Raw genomic sequence first — 20,631 nt, 5'->3', positions numbered from 1 at the left:
CATATCTATTTTTACTTTGACTTTGTCAGAAATCATAATAGCCACTCCTGCCTTTTTTTTTCTCATTTGATGCCCAAAAGATTTTGCTCAAGCCCTTAACCTTAAACTTGTGTATGTCCACCCGCCTCATATGTGTTTCTTATAGACAACATATGGTAGGATTTTGGTTTCTAATCGACTCTGCTATTTGCTTCCATTTTATGAGCAAGTTCATCCCATTCACATTCAGAGTTACAATTATCAGTTGTGCATTCACTGACATTTTTGTATCCTCCCCTATTCCTACCCCTTCTTCTTAAACTATTTCCTTTTAAATCAGTGGTTTGCTTTAAGCCAGTATCCCTTATCCCCTCCCTTGATTAACTTCCTTTTCTACCCCCTCCCTTGTTATTCCCCTCTTTTTATTTTTAAAGGCCTAATGAATTCCCTCCCCCTTCTTCTTCCCTTCCTTTTTAAACCTCCCCTCTCCCCTGCTCCCCTTGGTTTATCCCTTCTGACTTTCTCAGTAGGATTAGATAGAGTTTTATATCCCAATGGATAAAGCTACTCTTCCCTCTCCGGGTTGATTACACTGAGAGTAAGGTTTGATTATTACCTCTTAATGCTCTCTTCCTCTCCTTTTTATGATAGTATTTATCCCCTCCCCTTCCTATTCCCTCTTTGTGTGTAATAGAATATCCTATTTTCCTTATTCTCTCAAGTTTCTCTTGGTGTCCCCTACTATTCCCCCCTCTTTCCCACCCCCCCATGTCATCTTAGACCATTTGTTATTCCGTCCTCTCCCTATGAGTTATTCTTCTGATTGCTATGATAGTGAATACTATAATAGTGAATAGAGTTCACTACAGAGAATTATACATAACATTTCTCCACATAGGAATACAGATAATTAGACCTTACTAAGGCCCTTAAAAAGGCAAATTTAAAAATTATGAGTTTTCTTTCTTTCCCCTCTGTTTCTTATTTACCTTTTCATGATTTCCTATGCCTTTCCAGGATGCTTGATGGTTTCTCAAAGTAATATTAGTTTTAGAACAATGAATATGGAGAACTTTTCTTAAGAAATGTTAAATTATTATTGATAAGTTAGGTTTCTATAAATATTTGCAGTGTCTATATGTAGAAAACTGTGCTAGACATTTGGGAGGATACAAGGATGGAGTAGGATATAGTCCTAGCCTCATGACACTCATAGTTAAGAGGAGAAGGAGAGATCTTTTATTCCATTAATATCATTTCCTATGGCTAGACAATATGGAATCTGAAATTATTATGTATGCAGAACTGATAAAAGATGAAATATTCTGAAAAATATGGCATATAGCATAGGAGAAGTAGAAAAAGTGTTTAATCATCCTTTAATTAGCTCTTTGATTTTTTTTTTAAAGAATTTACTCTTTTAATATGTTGCATTAATCTAGATCCTTTTTATCACTGTTTTCCTCTGAAAAGTGATAAAAAGGATCTTGGAATTTTATGAGTATTGTACAGTGGTTAGGATTGGGGGAGGCTTCAGTCACTGGTGTAAGCCAATGATTTGTCATAGAAATTTACAAACAAAAAATCACAAAATTCATGTTTATACTAACTAGTAACCATTTCCACATTTTTGTGTGAATCCTTATTTTTTATTATGGGAAGAAATTGTTGGGGGAAAATTACAGTTAAATTGTTGACCACATTAAAAATTAGTGTAGTAGCTGATATGAGAAGGAGAAAACATGGCCCTTGATTTTTATTTTATTATAGCACTTCTTTGGGAATACTTTGTAGGAACCTGACCTTTGAACAATGGAATCATAGGTTTTAAACTCAAAGGGAGTTGAGGTTATTTAGTTACTTTTGTGCCAGCCTTGAAATGATAATGTTAGACTTACAAAGTACTATAAAAATGATATATTTGTAACTTTGTTAACTTTTTTTTAATTTAAAAAATCTCTCCACATAGAAAGACTAGCTTAAATACCATCGTGGGCTCCTCTGGGGAGACATTTTCTGTTATACTAGTTACCCTGAACACTTGCCAATTATCCTAGACATTAAGGTCAGTTTTCATTTAACCTTTTGAAACTTCTGTTGCAAGATCTTCATTTTATATTGCCCATTGCCACCCCGCCCTTATTATGAACATTTTTCTACTATTAATAGAAACAAAACGTTCCACACAGAAAATAAAATGAAGATTCCCATAGTGATCTGAATCTATTTCTGAAATGTGATTGCTTTCTCTGTTTTAGATTAGGACCAAACCCAGAATTTAGAATGTTGAAATATTGAATAGATATAGTAATCTATTGGACTAAGTTTAACTAATTGGATAGTCTTGGAAGTAAAATGAGTAAAATGTGTATTTTGTTTCATTTTTTTCAGTCTATCTAGTGGGATTAGTACTTGCCTTTAGTAAACAGATTGGGGGAAAAAAACAAAAAAGATATATATGAAATAATTTGAGATCCTGGGGGAATGAGATGTAATTTAAATGTAAGATAGTATTAAGAGGAGTTTTAAAACTATCTGGCCAAAATGCTAAACAAAAACAGCAAGAAAAACCGGGGCAAGTATGTAAAGATAAGGGAGAAGGAGGTCATCTCTAAGATATTATCATCTTAATGCTGCCAAATGCAATGATTAGGCAAGATTTGGATTCATATGACCATTTTTAGGTGCTGAAGCATACCCATTTTGAGGTTAGCTCATCTCTTGAGCTTACTGCTGATTCAACCACAATAACTGTGATTTTAACCTTGTGGGTTGCAAAAATGTGTTATAAATTAGTGCCCTTAATTCAACCTATTTTTTTTTTTGAAAATGATTCCATACCATTTATCTGATGTAGGGAATAACCTTGAGCACTATAGAATCACTCTTTATTCTTATGTTTGTAAAACTTTAAAAAGTTATAATCCCACTACAGAAATAATGACATAAAACTGAGACAGCATATAAATCATTAATAACTCCAGGCTTTTAAATTTTCCTTTAGAATATTTCTTTTGGACATTATTTCTTTTTTCTCACAGCAGGAATTAATTCTTGCACATCCTGATGAGAGATTTAGACCAAAAAATAGTTAAACTCCCATACAGGTCATACTCATCTAGCCACAAAACCAAAGCTTTCTTTTTCTAGTTTCTTCTTGCTTGTATCCCAACATCGACAAGTACCTCATTTTTAAAAGCTGCTTTATAGGGGTCCCTGTACACAGATAAAATGAAAAACTTTGGGATAATTTCAAGACTGTGCAGTCTTAAGTGAAATCTGGTTGTGGATTCACCAAAAGATTAGAATCTTTGACTATGGTAATGTGCTAAAAAGCAATTATTTTATACTAGTTTATTGATCAAAGCAATCATTTATAGTTGTTACAATTAGGTAATTATGTATACTTTTGTCCCTATATGTAAGTTATATATGTAAATGAGCCATGGTTTTGTGTATTATTGACTCACATATTCTCTTTCTGCATAAACTTTGAAAAAACAACAGATAAAACTATTTTCTTTCCTCCTCACCACAAATGCAAAATGTCCTTCTTTAATCCTAAAATAATCTACAACATTATAAACATTTATTATTAAATATTATTGGAGGAAATTAAAGAGTGAACAAATGGAGATATGGTAGCATTCGTTTGCTTCTAGAAATAATACTCCATACAATAATCAAATTAGAACCCAATTTAGTTCTTAAATGCCATAAGAGATTTTATTTCAGAATTCAATAGTGTATTTCAGAATTTCTACTTCTAACACATCTTCAAATATTTTATAGATTTATTGGCCTGCAGCAAAGGAAAGGATGGAATTATGTAAATTAGCTGGAAAAGATCCTTATGTGAGTATTACTTTTTTCTTTATTAGACTGCGTATTGATGTGAAATCAATTATTGAGCAAAGTGTTTTATCTGAAATATTTTGGACAGTACTTTTCATACCCAAGTCTTACTAATAAGACTGTTTTATATATTGCCCTGCTTCTAAAATGGTTGTTTACAAGATGCTTCTACCTTGTCAAAATAAAATATGTCATTCTAAAAAAATTCCTGGAAATAATAACAATAGTATTCATAAATAGCACAAAGATGTTCCCTGGAATTGTTTGTTATTAAAGGATCATAGTTCATAAGATCCTGGATTTAAAATCTGAAGGGAGTTTAGAGGTCATGGACTCCAACCTCCTCAATTTCTGTATGATGAAACTGAAATTAAATGGCCTTTCCTAGGATCTCAGAGGTAGTAAATATGTGAGGCACTTCCAAGTCTATGGTGGACTATGAACTAAATTAATTAATTGGATCACTAGAGATTAGCATTTTGTGGATATCTAGCCCTGGGTTAAAATTGGATGAAATTATAAACAAATACCAAGTTTGAAGCAAATTTATGTGTCAAGATGAGGAAAGTCATAGATCTTACATTCAAAAGTCTTTCATTTAAAGGAGATTATCTAGTCCATTTTCTAGCCAGCCTTTAGGTAAAGGAATATTATGGACACTTTCCAGATAATAATAATAATAACTAACACTTTTGCATTGTCACAATGCTAAGAAGTAATTTCTATTTTTATCAGCCCCATTTTACAAATGAAGAAACTGAAACAAATTAAGTGACTTGCTCAGGGCTACACAGCTAATAAGTATCTGAAGAAGGATTCAAATTAAGGTATTCTTGCCTCTAAGTAGAGTACTCTATCTACTACCATTCCTAGGTAAAACCAGGATTAGTTTAGTGACTCTGTGTTTAAATTATTTAAGAGAACAACATAGTTTCAAAAAAAGTTTGTTGTCCAGTCATGTCTGACTCTTCCTGGCCTCCTACAGGATTTTCTTGACAAAGACCTTGGAGTGGTTTGTCATTTCTTTTTCTAGTAGATTAAGGTAAACAGAGGCTAAGTGACTTGTCCAAGATCACACAACTAGTGAGTTTCAGATGTAAGAAACTCGATTTTCCCTGAGTTCCAGGCTCAGTTCATAGAACCATCTAGATTCCCCTGTAAAATACTGTAATTGTTATGCCATGTCTCACATACTGGAGAGGAGACACTTGGCAACTTGTGTACAGCCACAACTCTGATGCTGACCCTCCTCATTCTCAGAGCCCCGGACTATTGCTGTAGCTTGCTAGTTGGTCTCCCCAAGTCTTCCCCATAGCAGTCTGTTTTCTACTCAGTTGTGTAACAAATAAAATTAATATAGAGGGACAGAATTTAAAATATCATGGTTTCAAAGGGTTTATTGAAAGCCATTTAGAAAAATAAAGCCATGTGCCTGTTAAGATTTAATTCAAATGTTAAGAGTTAGTTCAAACTAAATAAAAAGATTTAGTTCAAAATTTGGTTGGCCGTACCTCTGCCCACCAAGCTGCTTCAGCAGGAAAGGGAGCGTACCAATCAAGTCCTGAGTCTTTATACCTCTGTCTATATTATCACACTTCCTGTCCACCTCATTATGCAAGAGGAATCATGGGAAATGTAGTTTTGAAAGAGTCCTAAATGTCCACAGGAAGTTAAGATCAGGGACCTCAAAATTAGTTCAAGGACTCCCAAATTTCCACTATCACAGTTTCGAGTGATTTTTCTAAAGCACTCACCTTCTCCTCCCACCTCTGCACCCATGTACTCAGTAAACCCCAGCAGCTCCCTTTTACTTCCAGGATCAAATAGTCTTCTAAGTCTTCTAAGACTAAGTTCAAAATCCCTCTTTCTTCCAGGGGAGGACTTTCTCACTCCCACCCGTAGCGTATTCCCACTGATAATTTCCATTTACGCTATATTTAGGTACACATTTTTCATGTTGTGTCCCATATTGGAAAATAAGCACCTTGAAGTCAAAAGCTATGTTTTAACTTTATTTGTCTCTCCAGCACTTGGCACAATGCCTGACAAATAAATGGTGGTTCCATGTTGCATTATGTGACTGATCAACAACCTCTCTTGGTTCCTCTCACCAGAAATTTCCTACATTGATGAAATCACAGGCTTGGTCAACACACATATACACTCACACGAACACTTTGTTAGGTTGAAAATTAATATCTACCACATTCTTATTTTCTATAAAGTTTATTAGTAACCACTTGAAATAGAAAAGATAGATAAGCATAGATTGAAATCCCCTTATTCCAATTCTGTCTGACCGACCACGTGTAGCTCAGCATTGCTAGATTCTCCAATTCTCCATCTTTCCTCCTGCCTGCTCAGGGAAGTTCTGACCCCAAAAAGACCCAGGTGGGCTCCACCCAAACTGTTTTATCATGTAGAGAATGGGATGGCCCTGGTCAGTAATCAAGGAGGGAGGAGAGGATGAAATTCCCTCTGCACAACTTTAGATGGTTTATTTTTATATCTGTAAATGATAGGTTTGTTTGTGATAGTTAAGGATATAAATATATTCATATTTACTAGGTATGTATATTTTAATCCCTACCTCATACCACAAATTGGATCTTTCAGTAATTCAGCCAATGATGATCTGTAAAAAAAGACAAATCTTTCATTTTCACCAGTCCTATCTTAGAAATATTCTGCTGCCTTTCTAGGCTTTTTCTATATTCCACCAATTTTATCACAGAGTTATAGAATGTTGGAATTGGAAGGGATTTTATAGGTCCTACTTGTCCCTGAACAAGAATTACCTCTACCTTTACCAGAAGATTTCCAGTTTTCACTTGACGATTTTAAGAGAGAACTCCCATGAGAATGTTTATTCCTTGAGGGAGGACTATTTCACTTCAAACTTTGTATTTCAGAAGCTCAGAAAAAGTACCTGGAGCACTCGTTTTTCTCTGATGATATGTGCTTCCCATTTGAGTCAGAATTTAACATAATAAAAAGTAGAAGCCTAATTTATCTTCTCCCAGTATCAATCCAATGTTACTATTTGCAAGGAAAGAATGATGTCATAGGAGAAACCTTTTAGCTAGAAAGTTTATGCCACTTTAATTTCTTTTAACATATTTGATATACAAAAAAGAAGAAAATTTCAAATATTGTTTTATGCAAATCTAAGTCCATTGTTACTCAACCAAACATAACTTTTGTCTTTCTGGATAGTAATTGTAAAATCTAGTTATTTTTTCACAAAAAGGACATGAGGAAAGAACATCTTGGAGCCATGCTTTTTATATTCCACAGCTTTACATTAACATGATTTATTAAGTGTTTACCGTGTGTAGGACAGTGTCCTGTGCACTTGGAATACAAAGGAAGGCAAAAGTAACCCTTACTCTTCAGGGACTTACATTCTAATGAGGGAGTGTTTCCTTTGTAGTCTTACTCATCAATTCCCTCTCCTTTCTCCTTTAACAAAATTTACCTGTGCTATGTAATAATGTGATTAACTACTTTGAATAAATCTTTAATTGAGATTATAATACAAGGGGTAATTTGCCAGAAAATATTCAAATGCCTCCTTCTAGTAAGGATTTGCATTTTAACAAAATAATCCTGGAAGTAATAGTCTTTTAGTGTAGGGTGAGTTGTTCCCCTACCTTAATTTTATTTTTTTATTCAAATAATACCCCTGAAATCATACCTACCATTTTATGGGTCCATCACTATCAATTGTTTCTCTTGCCCTTTTCCCCACATTGTTAATACTTTTTTATCCCTAATCTTCTGAACTCTAAGTTCTCATATGTGAGCTTCTCTGTCCTCATCTGTAAAATGAGGTTTTAGGGGTTTAGGCTACATGACCTCCAAAGTCCTTCCCAACCCCAAATCTTGGATCCAGTGAAAATACGCTTATGGATTTCTTCATCAATATAATCTGTCTATCTTTCTCAGAATTTTATTTCTTACTCTTATTTTAGCTATAAATTTTCTCTAATTATACATATATTTGATAAAGTTTACTCCAAAACATTGCTGAAATTGGCTACCATTGATTAATTTCTACCCAAGTTATAGGATGATGTTATGTTTCAACTGAGTCAGAATGCATGAAACACTGGTAGAATTTTAATCAATATTTTGTCTTTACTATTGACTATAGATGTCATTACTTATTAGTATTTTCAAATTTTCAAAAACTTGTGTAAGGGGAAAGTTATGAGAAGATAAGAAACAAGGACCAGTTTAAACCAGGAGTAAAGTTAATTGGCTAAAATCAGCAAGTTGAGAAATTACAAAAGGGCCAGAAATCAGTTAGAATCGAGATGGATACAATGGCTGACAAAAAGCATTCCTTAAAGCAGACAACAATGTCTTTAGGCAATTACAGGCAAGAAAGGTACTGAGAAACTCAGTCATACTGATCAGTCACTTGTGGACAGTCACTTTGGATAGTAGGAGACTTAGCAGACTCCTAAACCTGTTGTTTCTACCAGTGACAGTAAATAGAAAAAGAAAGTGATATAATAAGTGAAAGGGATATTCAAAAAGATCAAATCTTGGTAAAAAGAAAAGTAGAGAGGATGTATTCTCAAGATAATGAGCATATAAAAATGCATAGATATAATGAGATGGGAAAAATAAACTGAATAACTTTCAAAAATTTAATTAGATTCTCTGGATGTTCAAGAAATTTGGAAACTTGATTTAAGATAGAGATTTTCAGAACTTATGGTTCATTTATTCTTTCATTCAACAAATATTTATTACTAATGGTCATAACTCTAAGCAACTATGTAAAGTTCCATTGGGAATACACAGAAAAGTAGATTGTCAAAGATTTTATGATCTAGTTTGGAAAATAAGAAATATACATGTAAAAATTAAATAATTTTTAAAGGTTATGCTCTGGCTTAAATTCTTAAGGTCAAGGATCTTTAGCTGGAAGCAATCTCAGAGGCATCTTGGTTCTAGTCCCAGTCCTGCTAGACATTAACATTTACTTTTTAAAGCTTTATAAAGGCTTTCTTCACAATATCCCATAATTATTTTAATATTCATTTAATAGATGAAAACTGAGATAAAAATTATGACTTAGCCACAGTCACACAACTATTAAACCACCCATAATAATAGATAGCATACAGAGTGTTTCCAAAAATTTAAGACTAAGCACTTCATTGTTTGCAAAGCACTTGGCATATTTTATCTTATTTTCCCCTCAACAAGATAGGTGCTGTCATTAACCCATATTTAAACATGAGGTAAATAAGGCTCAGAGAAGTTAAATAATTTACACAGTATCACAAAATTAATAATAATTTGAAGCAAGTTTCAAACATTCTCTGTCCAATTTAAGAATGAAACCCAAGTCTTATAATTCTAAGATCAAATTTTTTGTTTTGTTTTTAATGTTTTCATCGCCTCTTATTATAGATGTGATCTTGAGTGAGTCACTCAAAGCCTCCTAAGTATGAAAGTTGGAGTAGATAAATTTTGAGATATCTCCTACCCCTTAAGGGTCTCTGTAATATGTGAAACCCATGAATAACCTAGGGAGTAGGTCTTCAGGAGGGAAGTCAGGTTCAATGGCCAGGAAAGATCTTTTAGAGACAACTCAATTGGGGTCTCAAGCATGAAGGTGTTGTTCAGTTGTTTTTTCAGTCATGTCTGACTTATTGTGACCCCCTTTGGGTTTTTTTTTTTTCGGCAAAAATACTAGAGTAGTTTCAAATTTCCTTTCCCAGTTCATTTTTATAAATGAAGAAATTGAGACAAACAGCATTAAATGACTTGCCCCTGTTCACACAGCTAGTAAGTGTCTGGGATCAGATTCGAACTTGGGAAGATGAATCTTCCTGATTCTGCACCACCTCTCTGTCCTGGGAGATGTTGTGTTAAACAGAACAATGTTGTGTTAAACAGAAGAGAACGGTGAGACATTTTTCAAAGAAAAAACAATATGAGCAAAAAGGACAGAGAGAGCCACAAGCCTTTTTTTTGTTTTGTTTTGTTTCAATTTTTTAGGATAGCCCTTTTAAAAACTTTTTAGTCTTAGGACCCTTTTTACACCCCTAAAAATGAATGAGTACCCCTATCTCTCACCAGAGCTTTTGTTCTTATCTATTAATATAGTACCAATATGTGCTGCACTAAAATGAAGATGTTTTAGTATTATTATGAAAATAGTTTTTGACCTTGGAGGCCTATTGAAATGATGCTAAGGGTACTCAGAGGGCCACTAGCAGACAGTGAGGACTATAGTTAGAGAAGGGAACTCATGTAATGAAATAATAGAAGGTAACATTGAAAGCATAGACTGAAACCAGTGTGGATTGTCTTCTTTTCTTGAGATTTATTCAATCAATCAACAGATATTTATTAAGCTAGAATTCTGTGCAAGGCACACCTGAATATACTTTCTTTAAAGCAAGTATAGGCAACTGGACTCTACTGGAGATTAGAATTTTAAGACCTAAAATTCACACTTTTAATAAAATTTAAAAATTTAAAAATCACAATCACAAAATATAATTTCCTTACATTTCACACTTAATTCCCCTTTTACTTGCATTATAGAATTAAAAAATGTTACTACACAAGGGGGAAAAATCCACTAATAGACTTAATTGAAGCAGCATGCTATAGTTCTTAGAGAGCTGGCCTGAAGGGAAGGCGTCTTGGGTTTTAGTCCCATCTCACCCAGACTGAGTTTCTGACCTTGAACAAGTGATTTAATAGATCACTTCTTTTATCTCATAAAAAGGCCTGGCTTATTTAGCTATTCAAAAATAACCAAACACAATTTTTATTTCTTCTCTGTTTTCATTTTGACCATTTATATTAGCAAAATATCTTGGGGAACAGGGGGTATGAAGGATATTTCTTGACATACAATTTTTATATTAATTATTTTCTTTTTTATGCCTAATAGACAGAATGTGCAAATTTCATTCGAGTTCTTCAGTCTTATAACAGAACTCATGTTTATGTGTGTGGCACTGGAGCCTTTCACCCAATATGTGGATACATCGATCTTGGAACTCATAAGGAGGTATGTCATTTAAACTTAATATATCATTTTACATTGTTTAAAAAATTAATTCCAAAGCTTTTTTTTGGGCAAAGAACAATGAGCACTTTTTATAAAGAAATAATTGTATAGTTTAAATAATAAACAAGAACTGTGTTCTCTCTTTCTTTTGCATATACTCATTTATTTATTTTTTAGAACCCTTCCCCTTTCATCTTAGAATCAATACTGTGTATTGGTTCCAAGGCAGAGGAGTGGTGAGGGGTAGGTCATGGGGGTTAAGTGACTTGCCTAGGGTCACACAGCTGGGAAGTGTCTGAGGCCACATTCGAACCAGGAAAATGAGTCTTCTTGACCCTAGACTTGGCATTCTGTCCACTGTGCCACTGGCTTCTTTCTTGGATCTTAAGCGGCTACATTTATGAAGACATCTGTACAGGTAGTACAATGTAATGGCTTATACTTATATCTTGGAGTCCTTAGTTTGCCTGGTGCTACCATTAACTTGCTCTTGCCACCTTGGGCAACACAACTTCTCTTGCCCTTAGTTTAGACATCTGTGAAATACTGGAATTAGGCAAAATTGTCTCTAAGTTCTCTGATTTTGAAAAGGATATGATTCTGGTATGATGTTGCTTAATTAACACCAAAAAAGGGTACCTTCAATTGTTATTTTGGTAATAATGATGATAACCGTCCTTAAGAGCTGATCCTCGATGATTTGCCTGGCTCTTGTGAATTACACTAGCATTAGAAAAATCATAGAATCGTGGAATATGCTTGAAGAACTAAGGAAGAGCATATGGAGGACTGATAGTGTCCCATCCCTATTATTTAAAAAAATTCAACATACACATCCCATCCATCATTTTTAAGTAATACTTTCTTTGAATTGTAGATTTACAGAGGCATCATTGATCTTAGGGGATCTCAAATTCAGGCCCCTCAAATTACAAAGAAGGAAAAATGACTTCGCTAAGGTCACAGTTATTTAGTGGCAAAGTGGTGACTAGAACCCACATAAGAACTTGGTCTCTTATGTTTTGTACTTCTAAGTGAGGCTTTTTTTTTTAATGTGAAAAAGTAACTGACTCTTTAAAAAGAAAAAACATCTATTGTCTTGGTTCCCATAAATCCCATGCTCCAAATCAAGTTAGTTATTTTGTGGAGACTCAAGTGTCTGAAAAAAACAACAGCAAACCTAATTTACTCCGTTAAACACTCAGAGAAAACTGGAAGAGTTGGAATTCTTGAGTCAATCCTTCTGCACTGTTGGCATTATGTTCTCTTGGCCAGCTTTGATAAAGTGTAATACCTAAGCAGTAATTCATAGCAGAATGTGTCATTATAATACATAGCTCCACAGGTTAGGTGTGTTTTGAGGCCTGAGGCCAAAGGCCAAATACTTACAATCTGCTGAGAAAGGCAAATATTCTTCTGCAGCTCCTAAAATCAGAGCTGCTGAAAGGAAATTTGGATAGGGCTAATTACTTGAGTTTGGGACTGTCAAAAAACCCCGAGGCAATCAAAATTACAAGTTTTCTGAATCAGAGAATTATGAGTGAACAGGGAATAATAAATCCTTAGAGTATCCAGCTGCTTAGAGGACTTGGGTACTCTTTTGATAGGCCTGTAGAAGATTGTTAACTGTTTTTACAAAAAGTTAAGCCCAGGACTTTGTATAAAATACAAATGTTGTATCTGATTAATTTTAATGAAGGCCTGTAAAGAAGAATTAGTAGGCTAATGCCATTATATATATGCATATAAATAAATATCTAAATAATAGACATAATAGCATAATTTCCTTAAAGCAGATTAAAAATATATTGAAATGCAATTTTCTGCAAAAGCATTTTAATACTAATAATAGCTAGGGTCTATATAACTTTAAGTTCTGCAAAGCAGTTTAAATATATCATCTCTTTTGATCCTCATAACTCAGTGAGAGTTATTCCCAACTTACAAATGAGGAAACCACATGAGAAAAGTTCAGTGACTTCTCTAGGTTTGTGTAACTAAGTACCTAAAGAAGGATTTGAACTTAGATTTTCTTGATTATAACTCCAATGTTCAATCCACTGTGTCATCTAGCTGCCTTTTTAAAAAATATATATTTTCTTTTTATCATAAAATTACAAACATTTTGTCATAAATTATAAATTTATTATTAAATTTTATTATTTATTATTTACTATATTGTATAATAATATATGTAATGTACAATATATTAAAATAAAATGTATCATAAATTATACATTTTTATCATAAAATTATAAACATTTTACTACAGAAAGGGGAAGGGTAGTTTATAATCAACTAATTGGATAGAGTTGTTAGCGTGAGAGAAATACAGTCCTGTGATATGCTCAGCAGAACTACATCTTCTCCACTTTGGTATCTCACATTTCTCCCTTTCTCCAGAATGCAGGAGTTTTCTCCCATTCTCTCTTTTGCTACCTATGTGAAAAGATAAAAATGTAAAGAACTCTGCTTCTAGCCTACATCCTAACCATTGCCCAAATTTCCTTAGTTCTTGCCAATTGGGCTACTTCCACCCACCATTTTTTACTTCAATTCATCAATGGGTCCAAGATAGCCCGATGCAGAAATCCCCTTTGTTACTGTCTAACAACCCATCCTCACCTCCTTATTTTGTGCCGACCTTGTCCACATCCTCATCAACATCTAAATGCGTTTGATATTTAAAATGAAAAAAAAAAACGAGTTTTCAATAGAATCAATAACTTGTCCAAGTAAACATTGTGAATAAATATCGGAGCTGGCGATGTGACACAGATTCCACGACTCCAGTGCCGAAGCCTTTGATGACCGTCTAAAAGATATGGACTTTATTTCTGTATAGAGACAAAGTGGTACAGCAGAGAAAAGCCTAGATTTCACATCAGAAATTTCCAATTAGAGCTGGCTTTTCATCTTAGCTTGGTCTTTCCTGACCCTTTTGGCTTTGGTAATATCACTTTTACCTCTCTAGGTATCAATTTCTTTAAATATAAAATCAATGGCTATTTGGTAGAAAATATAAGATGTTGGACTTGGAGTCAGGAAGACCCGAGTTCAGATTTTACCTTAGACACATTATGGCCATGGGCTAAGTCACTTAAACCCTCTGCCCCAGTTTTATTCAAGGGTAAAATAAGGGAGATGGATTTTGTGGCCTATAAAGTCTATTTCAGATCTAGTTCTAGCTCCAAGGTCCGTGTTCTTCTCTACATTCTGCCATTCGACCCCACATGCTGAAGGCATTTCTTCACATTATATAAGTAGTGAAACTGGTTGGCCATGTGTTTGTCTGTTAGACTTTTATATAGATTCACCATTTATGTTCTTTATTTTATATTCGATTATTTTTATTGCTAATGATTAAAAAAAAAAGGGATGTTTTTTCTTGCTAGCATCAGAGATTTATCTATAAACAAGAAGGTAAACTTGTACCGCTATTAAAAAAAAATAGACCTTAAAGGAAGAAAAACAAGGAGTCAGAGTCACTGCTCAGGTATGTATCCCATGAGTGACTTTGGACAAGTCAATTGAGTCTCATATTTCTGGGCCTGATTTTCTTTATCATAAAATAAGATCCCTTTTGGCTCCAATATTCCAATATTATTTCCAACCCATGGACTTTTTTTTTTAGTTTTTCCAATTTCCCTCTTGGATCTACATCAATCTTTTTGAGCATTTTTATTGGTTTCTCATTGGTTCCTGCTTATACTTTCTCTCTTCTACTAGGGAACTGAACTACCTGTCTTTGGGATATTATACTTCCCTGAGCTGGATCCAATTTGGATTATCCCTTTGTGAAAGTAGTATCACAGTACCCAATTTATGGGCAGTGAGGTGGCACAATGGCTAAAGCACTGGGTTTGGAATCAGGAACATTCATCTTCAAGCCTCAGACACTTTCCAGCTTTATGACCCTGGACAAGCCACTGAACTCTGTATATGCCTCATTTTTTTTGATATGCAAAATGAGCTATAAAAGGAAATGGCAGATTACTGTTGTATCTCTGCCAAGAAAACTCTAAATGGGGTCATGGAGAGTTGGAAATGACTGAAAAATGACTGTATAACAAACAAACATAATTTGTATTTCAAGACGAACTTCTAATGGCTTCTAATGCATTTTAAAAATACTTAAGAATATGTTCAATACATCTAGAGGCCTGTTGTCTAGTCTTCTGTCTTTTTGTGATCACCTTTAAAAAGAGATGGCATTCTTATCCCTTGATCTAGGCTACATAATAATCATGCTTTTCACTAGTAGTTACCCCTTTATAATACTTAATAAAACTCAGAACTGACATTTCCACATTCTCAAAGTTTTTCAAAAATGTATTAATTCTCTACTTCAATTCTGTAAGTATAAAATTCCACAAATTTAGTTTTTCTTCAACAAGGAATAAATATTAAAATACCCATCTTTGCACACTGACTTGAGACATTTAAAAGATAGACATTAGTGAATATTAATAAAATTAAAATGTAAAAGAATACTGAGAGACATGAAGTAGAGATTTTTTATTCCCTTTTAGGGACCATTTATCTCTCCACTCCTTAAAAGTCTTTCTCATCATTCCCTGCCTTGCTAAAATGTAGATACTAGATGGGATTATTTTCAATTATTTCCTGATACAGGGCCAAGCACATTACCCTACACAGGGCACCTAATAAATGTTTCATTAAATAATAAAACTTGTTCATGGAGCTCCATGACACAAAGTTTGCAGATTCTCCTCGTAGAACATCTGTCTGGACATAGAGGATGTATTTTGTTCCCTTCTCCACAGTGTGAGTCACACTTCTTTCTGGATAGCTCATGCTGTCTTTGTTATGGAACTGCCTCAGGATCATGGGGCTGTGCTGATTGTGCATTCCTATTTTTCTTGGAAAGTGGAATCGAAGATGTTGCTTCTTCCTGAGCAATCCAAAGCTGCCAATGTTGTGTTATCTGAGGCCACTGTTGTAAAAACAGATATTTGAGCCAAAACAACGGAGCGACTTTAAATCACGTACTTGTTTTCATAATAGTGAAAATACTCGGACAGAGCATTTTGGCCTCATGCATCAACAGCTCGGTGAAGAAGCTGCTTGCCTTGGATTTCTTCGCTGCGATGGTGGGGATGACACGAACATTTCAAAAGGGTTGTTTGTACAACTTGGATGGATTAGATGCCCAGAAGAAAATAATATCCCGACCAAAATGCTTGTAATAACTGTAGAAAAACACTTTCTTCATGGAAACAAACCAGTACTTTCCATGTAATAGATACCTAATAAATATTCAATGATATTCTCTCCTATTCTGAATCTGGGGGGCCATCCTAGCTTGGAGAAACAGCACGGTATAATGGATAAACAGGCTTATAGTCAAAATGTTCTGAGTTTAACTCTTGCCTCTATTTCCCATCTTGATGCTTTGGAATCCTCCATGCATGGACTGTTCAGTCCCCTTATAGCTGCCTCTTAGATTCCCTGGCTGCCTTCAAGACTTATCTTGAGTCCCACCCAACCTTCCACAGGAGGTCTTTCCCAGGTCCTCTAGCTGATCGCTAAGTCCCCTTTCAGATTACTTTTCATCTACTTTGTACCTACTTATTGGTATGCCGGGTCATCTCTCCCACTAAAATGCATGTTCTTTAAGGCTGTGTCCTATTTACTGAGCATCGTGCCAGGCACACGACACGCTGAGGAATAGCTGATTCAGTTCACATATCCCTTAGGCAATCTTCTGAGATTAAAAATTACAGATGAGTTACTTACCTGCACTTGCGGAGGGCATTTCCACACTAGAAGTTTCTTCTATGGATGAAATCAGAGCTCACATGTCACTTCAAAGTGACAAGTAATCTCTTAGCTGCCAAATAATTTAATGTTCTTTTCTCAAGCTTCATTTTTACTGATTATCCCTCTGTAACTTTTGATACTGTCAGTCATGTTCTTGAAATTTTCTGCTCTTGAAGTTTTTGTGACATTGCTCTTTTTTGGTTCTTGTCCTATCTGTTTTGACCATTCCTTCTCAATCTCTTCCAGTGGATCTTCACTCAGATCTTGTATGCTAACTGTGGGTAACCCCCAAGGTTATACCCTGGATCCTTTTCTCCTTTTTTCTAGATTATTTTGCTTGGTGAATTCATTGGCTTCCATGGATTCAATTATTATCACTCTGTAGATGATTCTCATTTCTATTCATCCAGCCCTGACCTCTCTCCCTCCTTACATCCAATCTCCCATTTCCAACTGCCTATCATATCTTAAATAGAGTCCCTATAGACAACTTAAACTTAGCATGTCCAAAACTGAACTAATTGTCTTTTCCCTCAAACCCATCACTTTTCCTATTATCATGGAGAACACCATAAATTTCCCTGTTTTCTGGGTTTTTTATCTAGGTGCCATACTTAATTCCTCACTCTTTCTTACCCCCACTTCCAAACAGTTATCAAATCTTGTGGATTCAGGGCAAAGCAGACTTCTCTCCCATATAACCCTTTCTCTCCTTTAACTCTGCCTCTGCCCTTGCTTAGGCTCTTATTGCCTCATGTTTAGATTACTGTAATAACCTTCTAGTTGGTCTCCCTGCCTTCATTCTCCAGACCATTATCCACTTAGGAAATTACGATTTCTAAAGTGTCTGATTTTTTTTCAGTTTGCAGTTTTTCATAACATTTAGTTTGGTTAAAGAGGTGGGAACTCAAAGTTATTGCAGGATATGTTTGGCAAAGAAAATGCCATTAATACAGTTTTATTAAAATATTAATTGTATGTAATGACTCTCTGTCTTCCTCTCTGTCTCTCTCTCTCTGTCTTCCTCTCTCTCTCTCTCTCTCTCTCTCTCTCTCTCTCTGTCTCTCTGTCTCTGTCTCTGTCTCTGTCTCTGTCTCTGTCTCTCTCTCTCTCTCTCTCTCTCTCTCTCTCTTTCTCTCTTTCTCTCTGTCTCTCTCTGTCTCTCTCTCTCCCTTTCTCTCCCCGTCTCCCTATCCCTCTCTCTCTCCCTCCTACTTAATAAACTCCAATTGCTCCCAGGGACCTCCCAGCAAATATGAAATTTTCTACCTCCTGCCTACTTTTAGTTCTCAATTAGTCATTCCTTTCTCATACTTCATTGATAACAGACCCCTTCTTGGAGAGATTATTTCCAATTTAACCTGTTTGAATATGATAATTTTCCTTTGAACTTCTGGAGGGCAGGGACTATTTTAGCTTTTCCTTTTATTCCTAGCATTTAGTACAATATGTAGAAAGGATTTCACTAATGATTTTTGACTGACTTACCTTCTGCTCCTACCAAAAGATAATATTATTTCTACCTATAATTAGAAAACATATTTATTATTTTACTACCATTTCAAAAACAGATAAACCAAGAGACATGGTAAAGCCTTCTAGTAGCTATGTTTTGAAGGAAAACAGAGATCAAGAAGAGAGGAAATAATGTTATCTAGACATAAGAGACAGGCTACATGAAAGCTTGGGGTCAGAGAATTTGAGGTAGATTGATTTGGTTCTAATGTAGCTATATATATATATGTGAAATAAATCTGTGCTCCCTTTCCCCCCCCCAAAAAAAAAAAACTAGAATCAGTTTGAGAGGCTCTAAATGTTAAGCAAAGAAGTTTCTAGTAGGTACTTAATTAAGTATTTTTGGAATGAATGGGATTAGAGGATTTCCAAGCTTTCTATTGGCTCTGGCATTCTATCCTCTATGTATGTCATGCAGACTTAGAAATAACTTTAATATAGAGTAAATTGGGATTTAATTCATTTTAATCCAATTTATCCACCTGAGAAAAACCTGGAGGGAAGACTCCTCCTCACTTGAAGTGTCTCCCCTTTCAGCCAGTTTACCTGAATATGAAGGGACTCATCAAGTCTGTTCCTTCTGACATGACAGAAGGTCACCAGGCCTTGCAGCCTCTCCTCATTCTATGCCCTCAAGGTCTTTGGCAAGGTCATCTGACCTACCTTGGCTACTTAAGGCCTTCTAAGTCTAGCCTTTTAGCCCATGGCTGTACCTATAGCACTTCTGGGCCTCTCCATCTGTCCTTATCTCTGCCTGCACTTCCTTTTATTTATTTCCTCTAATTAGGGTGTGAATTGCTTGAGAGCAGGGGTTTTCTGCTGGTGTCTGTTTTCTTCTTTTTTTTCCCATTATGTATACTTGGCATTTAGCATGGTACTCCACACACAGTAGGTAAATAATAAATACATTTTTATTTAGTAGCTTTGAGTCAGAGTTATAATTTAATTCTTGTTTTCCAAAAGTTTGCTTATGTTTTGAAGTCATACATATATTAACATGTCTTCATACAGGAAGTCTTGTTCAAACTGGACACACATAATCTGGAATCGGGCAGATTGAAGTGTCCCTTCGATCCTCAGCAGCCTTTTGCTTCAGTAATGACAGGTAAGATCAAGTACAGGTGTATCTCCTTTTATTCTGATGATTCCTAAAGCCTGTGTGTAACAGATGTTTATAAATCAAATCATATTCTACTATTGATTTACATAAATTTTTCAGAATTATTTTATATTGATTTTCCATAGAATTTCCAAAAACAGTTCCCCCCCATGGCCAGAATCTCTAGTTGTAATTTTCTTATGATAGAAAATCCTGTAGGGAAGTGTTTGTTGGTATTTCTTAATCGAAAATATGATGTCATTAGTGTAGGAGTCAATCTATAAAGAAATTAATTGACCCATGAATATCACCACCTTATAATTTGTAGTCTTAAAAGTTGCTTGGGGGCATTGAGAGATTAGTTAATTTACCCAGGCTTTCATAGCCAGTATTTGTCAGAGATAGGACTTGAATCTAGGGGTTCCTAACTCGAAGGCCATCTCTCTGTTCCCTCTACCCTATTCTTTTCATTTAAGAAAGGATAGTGAATCCAGTGAAATTGTTTCAATTCGATTTCTTACATCTTTCCAAAGCAAATGTGGAGAAAGTGGATAGTGAAAAGTAATCTAGGATTTGAGTTTCCTAAGATGGGAATCTTGGACAAAAGGACTCAACATTCCATTTTAGAAGACAATGTATAATTAGACTGATTTTATATAGTTTCAGGAATGGGAAGACAAGAAAGTCACAGTGATTATTTGAGAGAGGACTGAGGTGGGGGTGGTAGTACTGGAGATTACAGTCTGAATAAAGAATAGGTTTAGTAAGAGTGAAGAATTGGTAGAAAGAAACAGAAACTTAGGAGGTTTTGTTCAGGTAAAAGAATTTCAGAGTTGTTGATCATTGGAGTAGAATACTTATAGGTGATGGGATATATATGTATAACCATGTATTTCTTTTTATGTATTAAAAAGGAACACACATACTTAATCATGGGATGAAAATATTTTATAAATTAACTTGGACACATTTTTTTGAATTTTCAGAGCATCATAGACCTAGAGCTAGAAGAGACCTCAGAGACTATCTCATCCAACTCCCTCATTTTATAAATGAGGAAACTGAGATTTAGAACATTTTAATCTACTTTAAGATAATACGCATGAGATATAGAATTTGAATCTAAATCTTCCTGACCCCAAGTTCAGGGCTCTATCCACCATGTCAAAATATTCATATTATCTCTCTCTCTCTCTCTCTCTCTCTCTCTCTCTCTCTCTCTCTCTCTCTCTGTCTGTCTCTTTCTGCTATAAACAAATAAAGCCAAATAAGTACATTTTAAAGCAACACAAATAACATTGATATAGAATATAACTCATGTTCATCCATTCTACCTATAAAAAATTAATTC

The 20,631-nt window shown here is 34.9% G+C and overlaps 1 protein-coding gene across 1 annotated transcript in view; it reads left to right on the top strand.

Moving 5' to 3' along the window:
- Window positions 1–20,631, top strand: part of SEMA3D (semaphorin 3D) — a 231,629-nt gene that overhangs the window by 131,811 nt on the left and 79,187 nt on the right. Inside the window, exons 5-7 of the mRNA XM_044677285.1 lie at window positions 3,772–3,834; window positions 10,763–10,882; window positions 19,193–19,286. Coding sequence (XP_044533220.1) covers window positions 3,772–3,834; window positions 10,763–10,882; window positions 19,193–19,286 — 277 coding nt within the window. The remainder of the gene's footprint in view (window positions 1–3,771; window positions 3,835–10,762; window positions 10,883–19,192; window positions 19,287–20,631) is intronic.

This window comes from Gracilinanus agilis, chromosome 5, assembly GCF_016433145.1.
Source record: "Gracilinanus agilis isolate LMUSP501 chromosome 5, AgileGrace, whole genome shotgun sequence".
Taxonomy (NCBI): domain Eukaryota; kingdom Metazoa; phylum Chordata; class Mammalia; order Didelphimorphia; family Didelphidae; genus Gracilinanus; species Gracilinanus agilis.
This window is presented reverse-complemented; position numbering and strand designations above follow the sequence as displayed.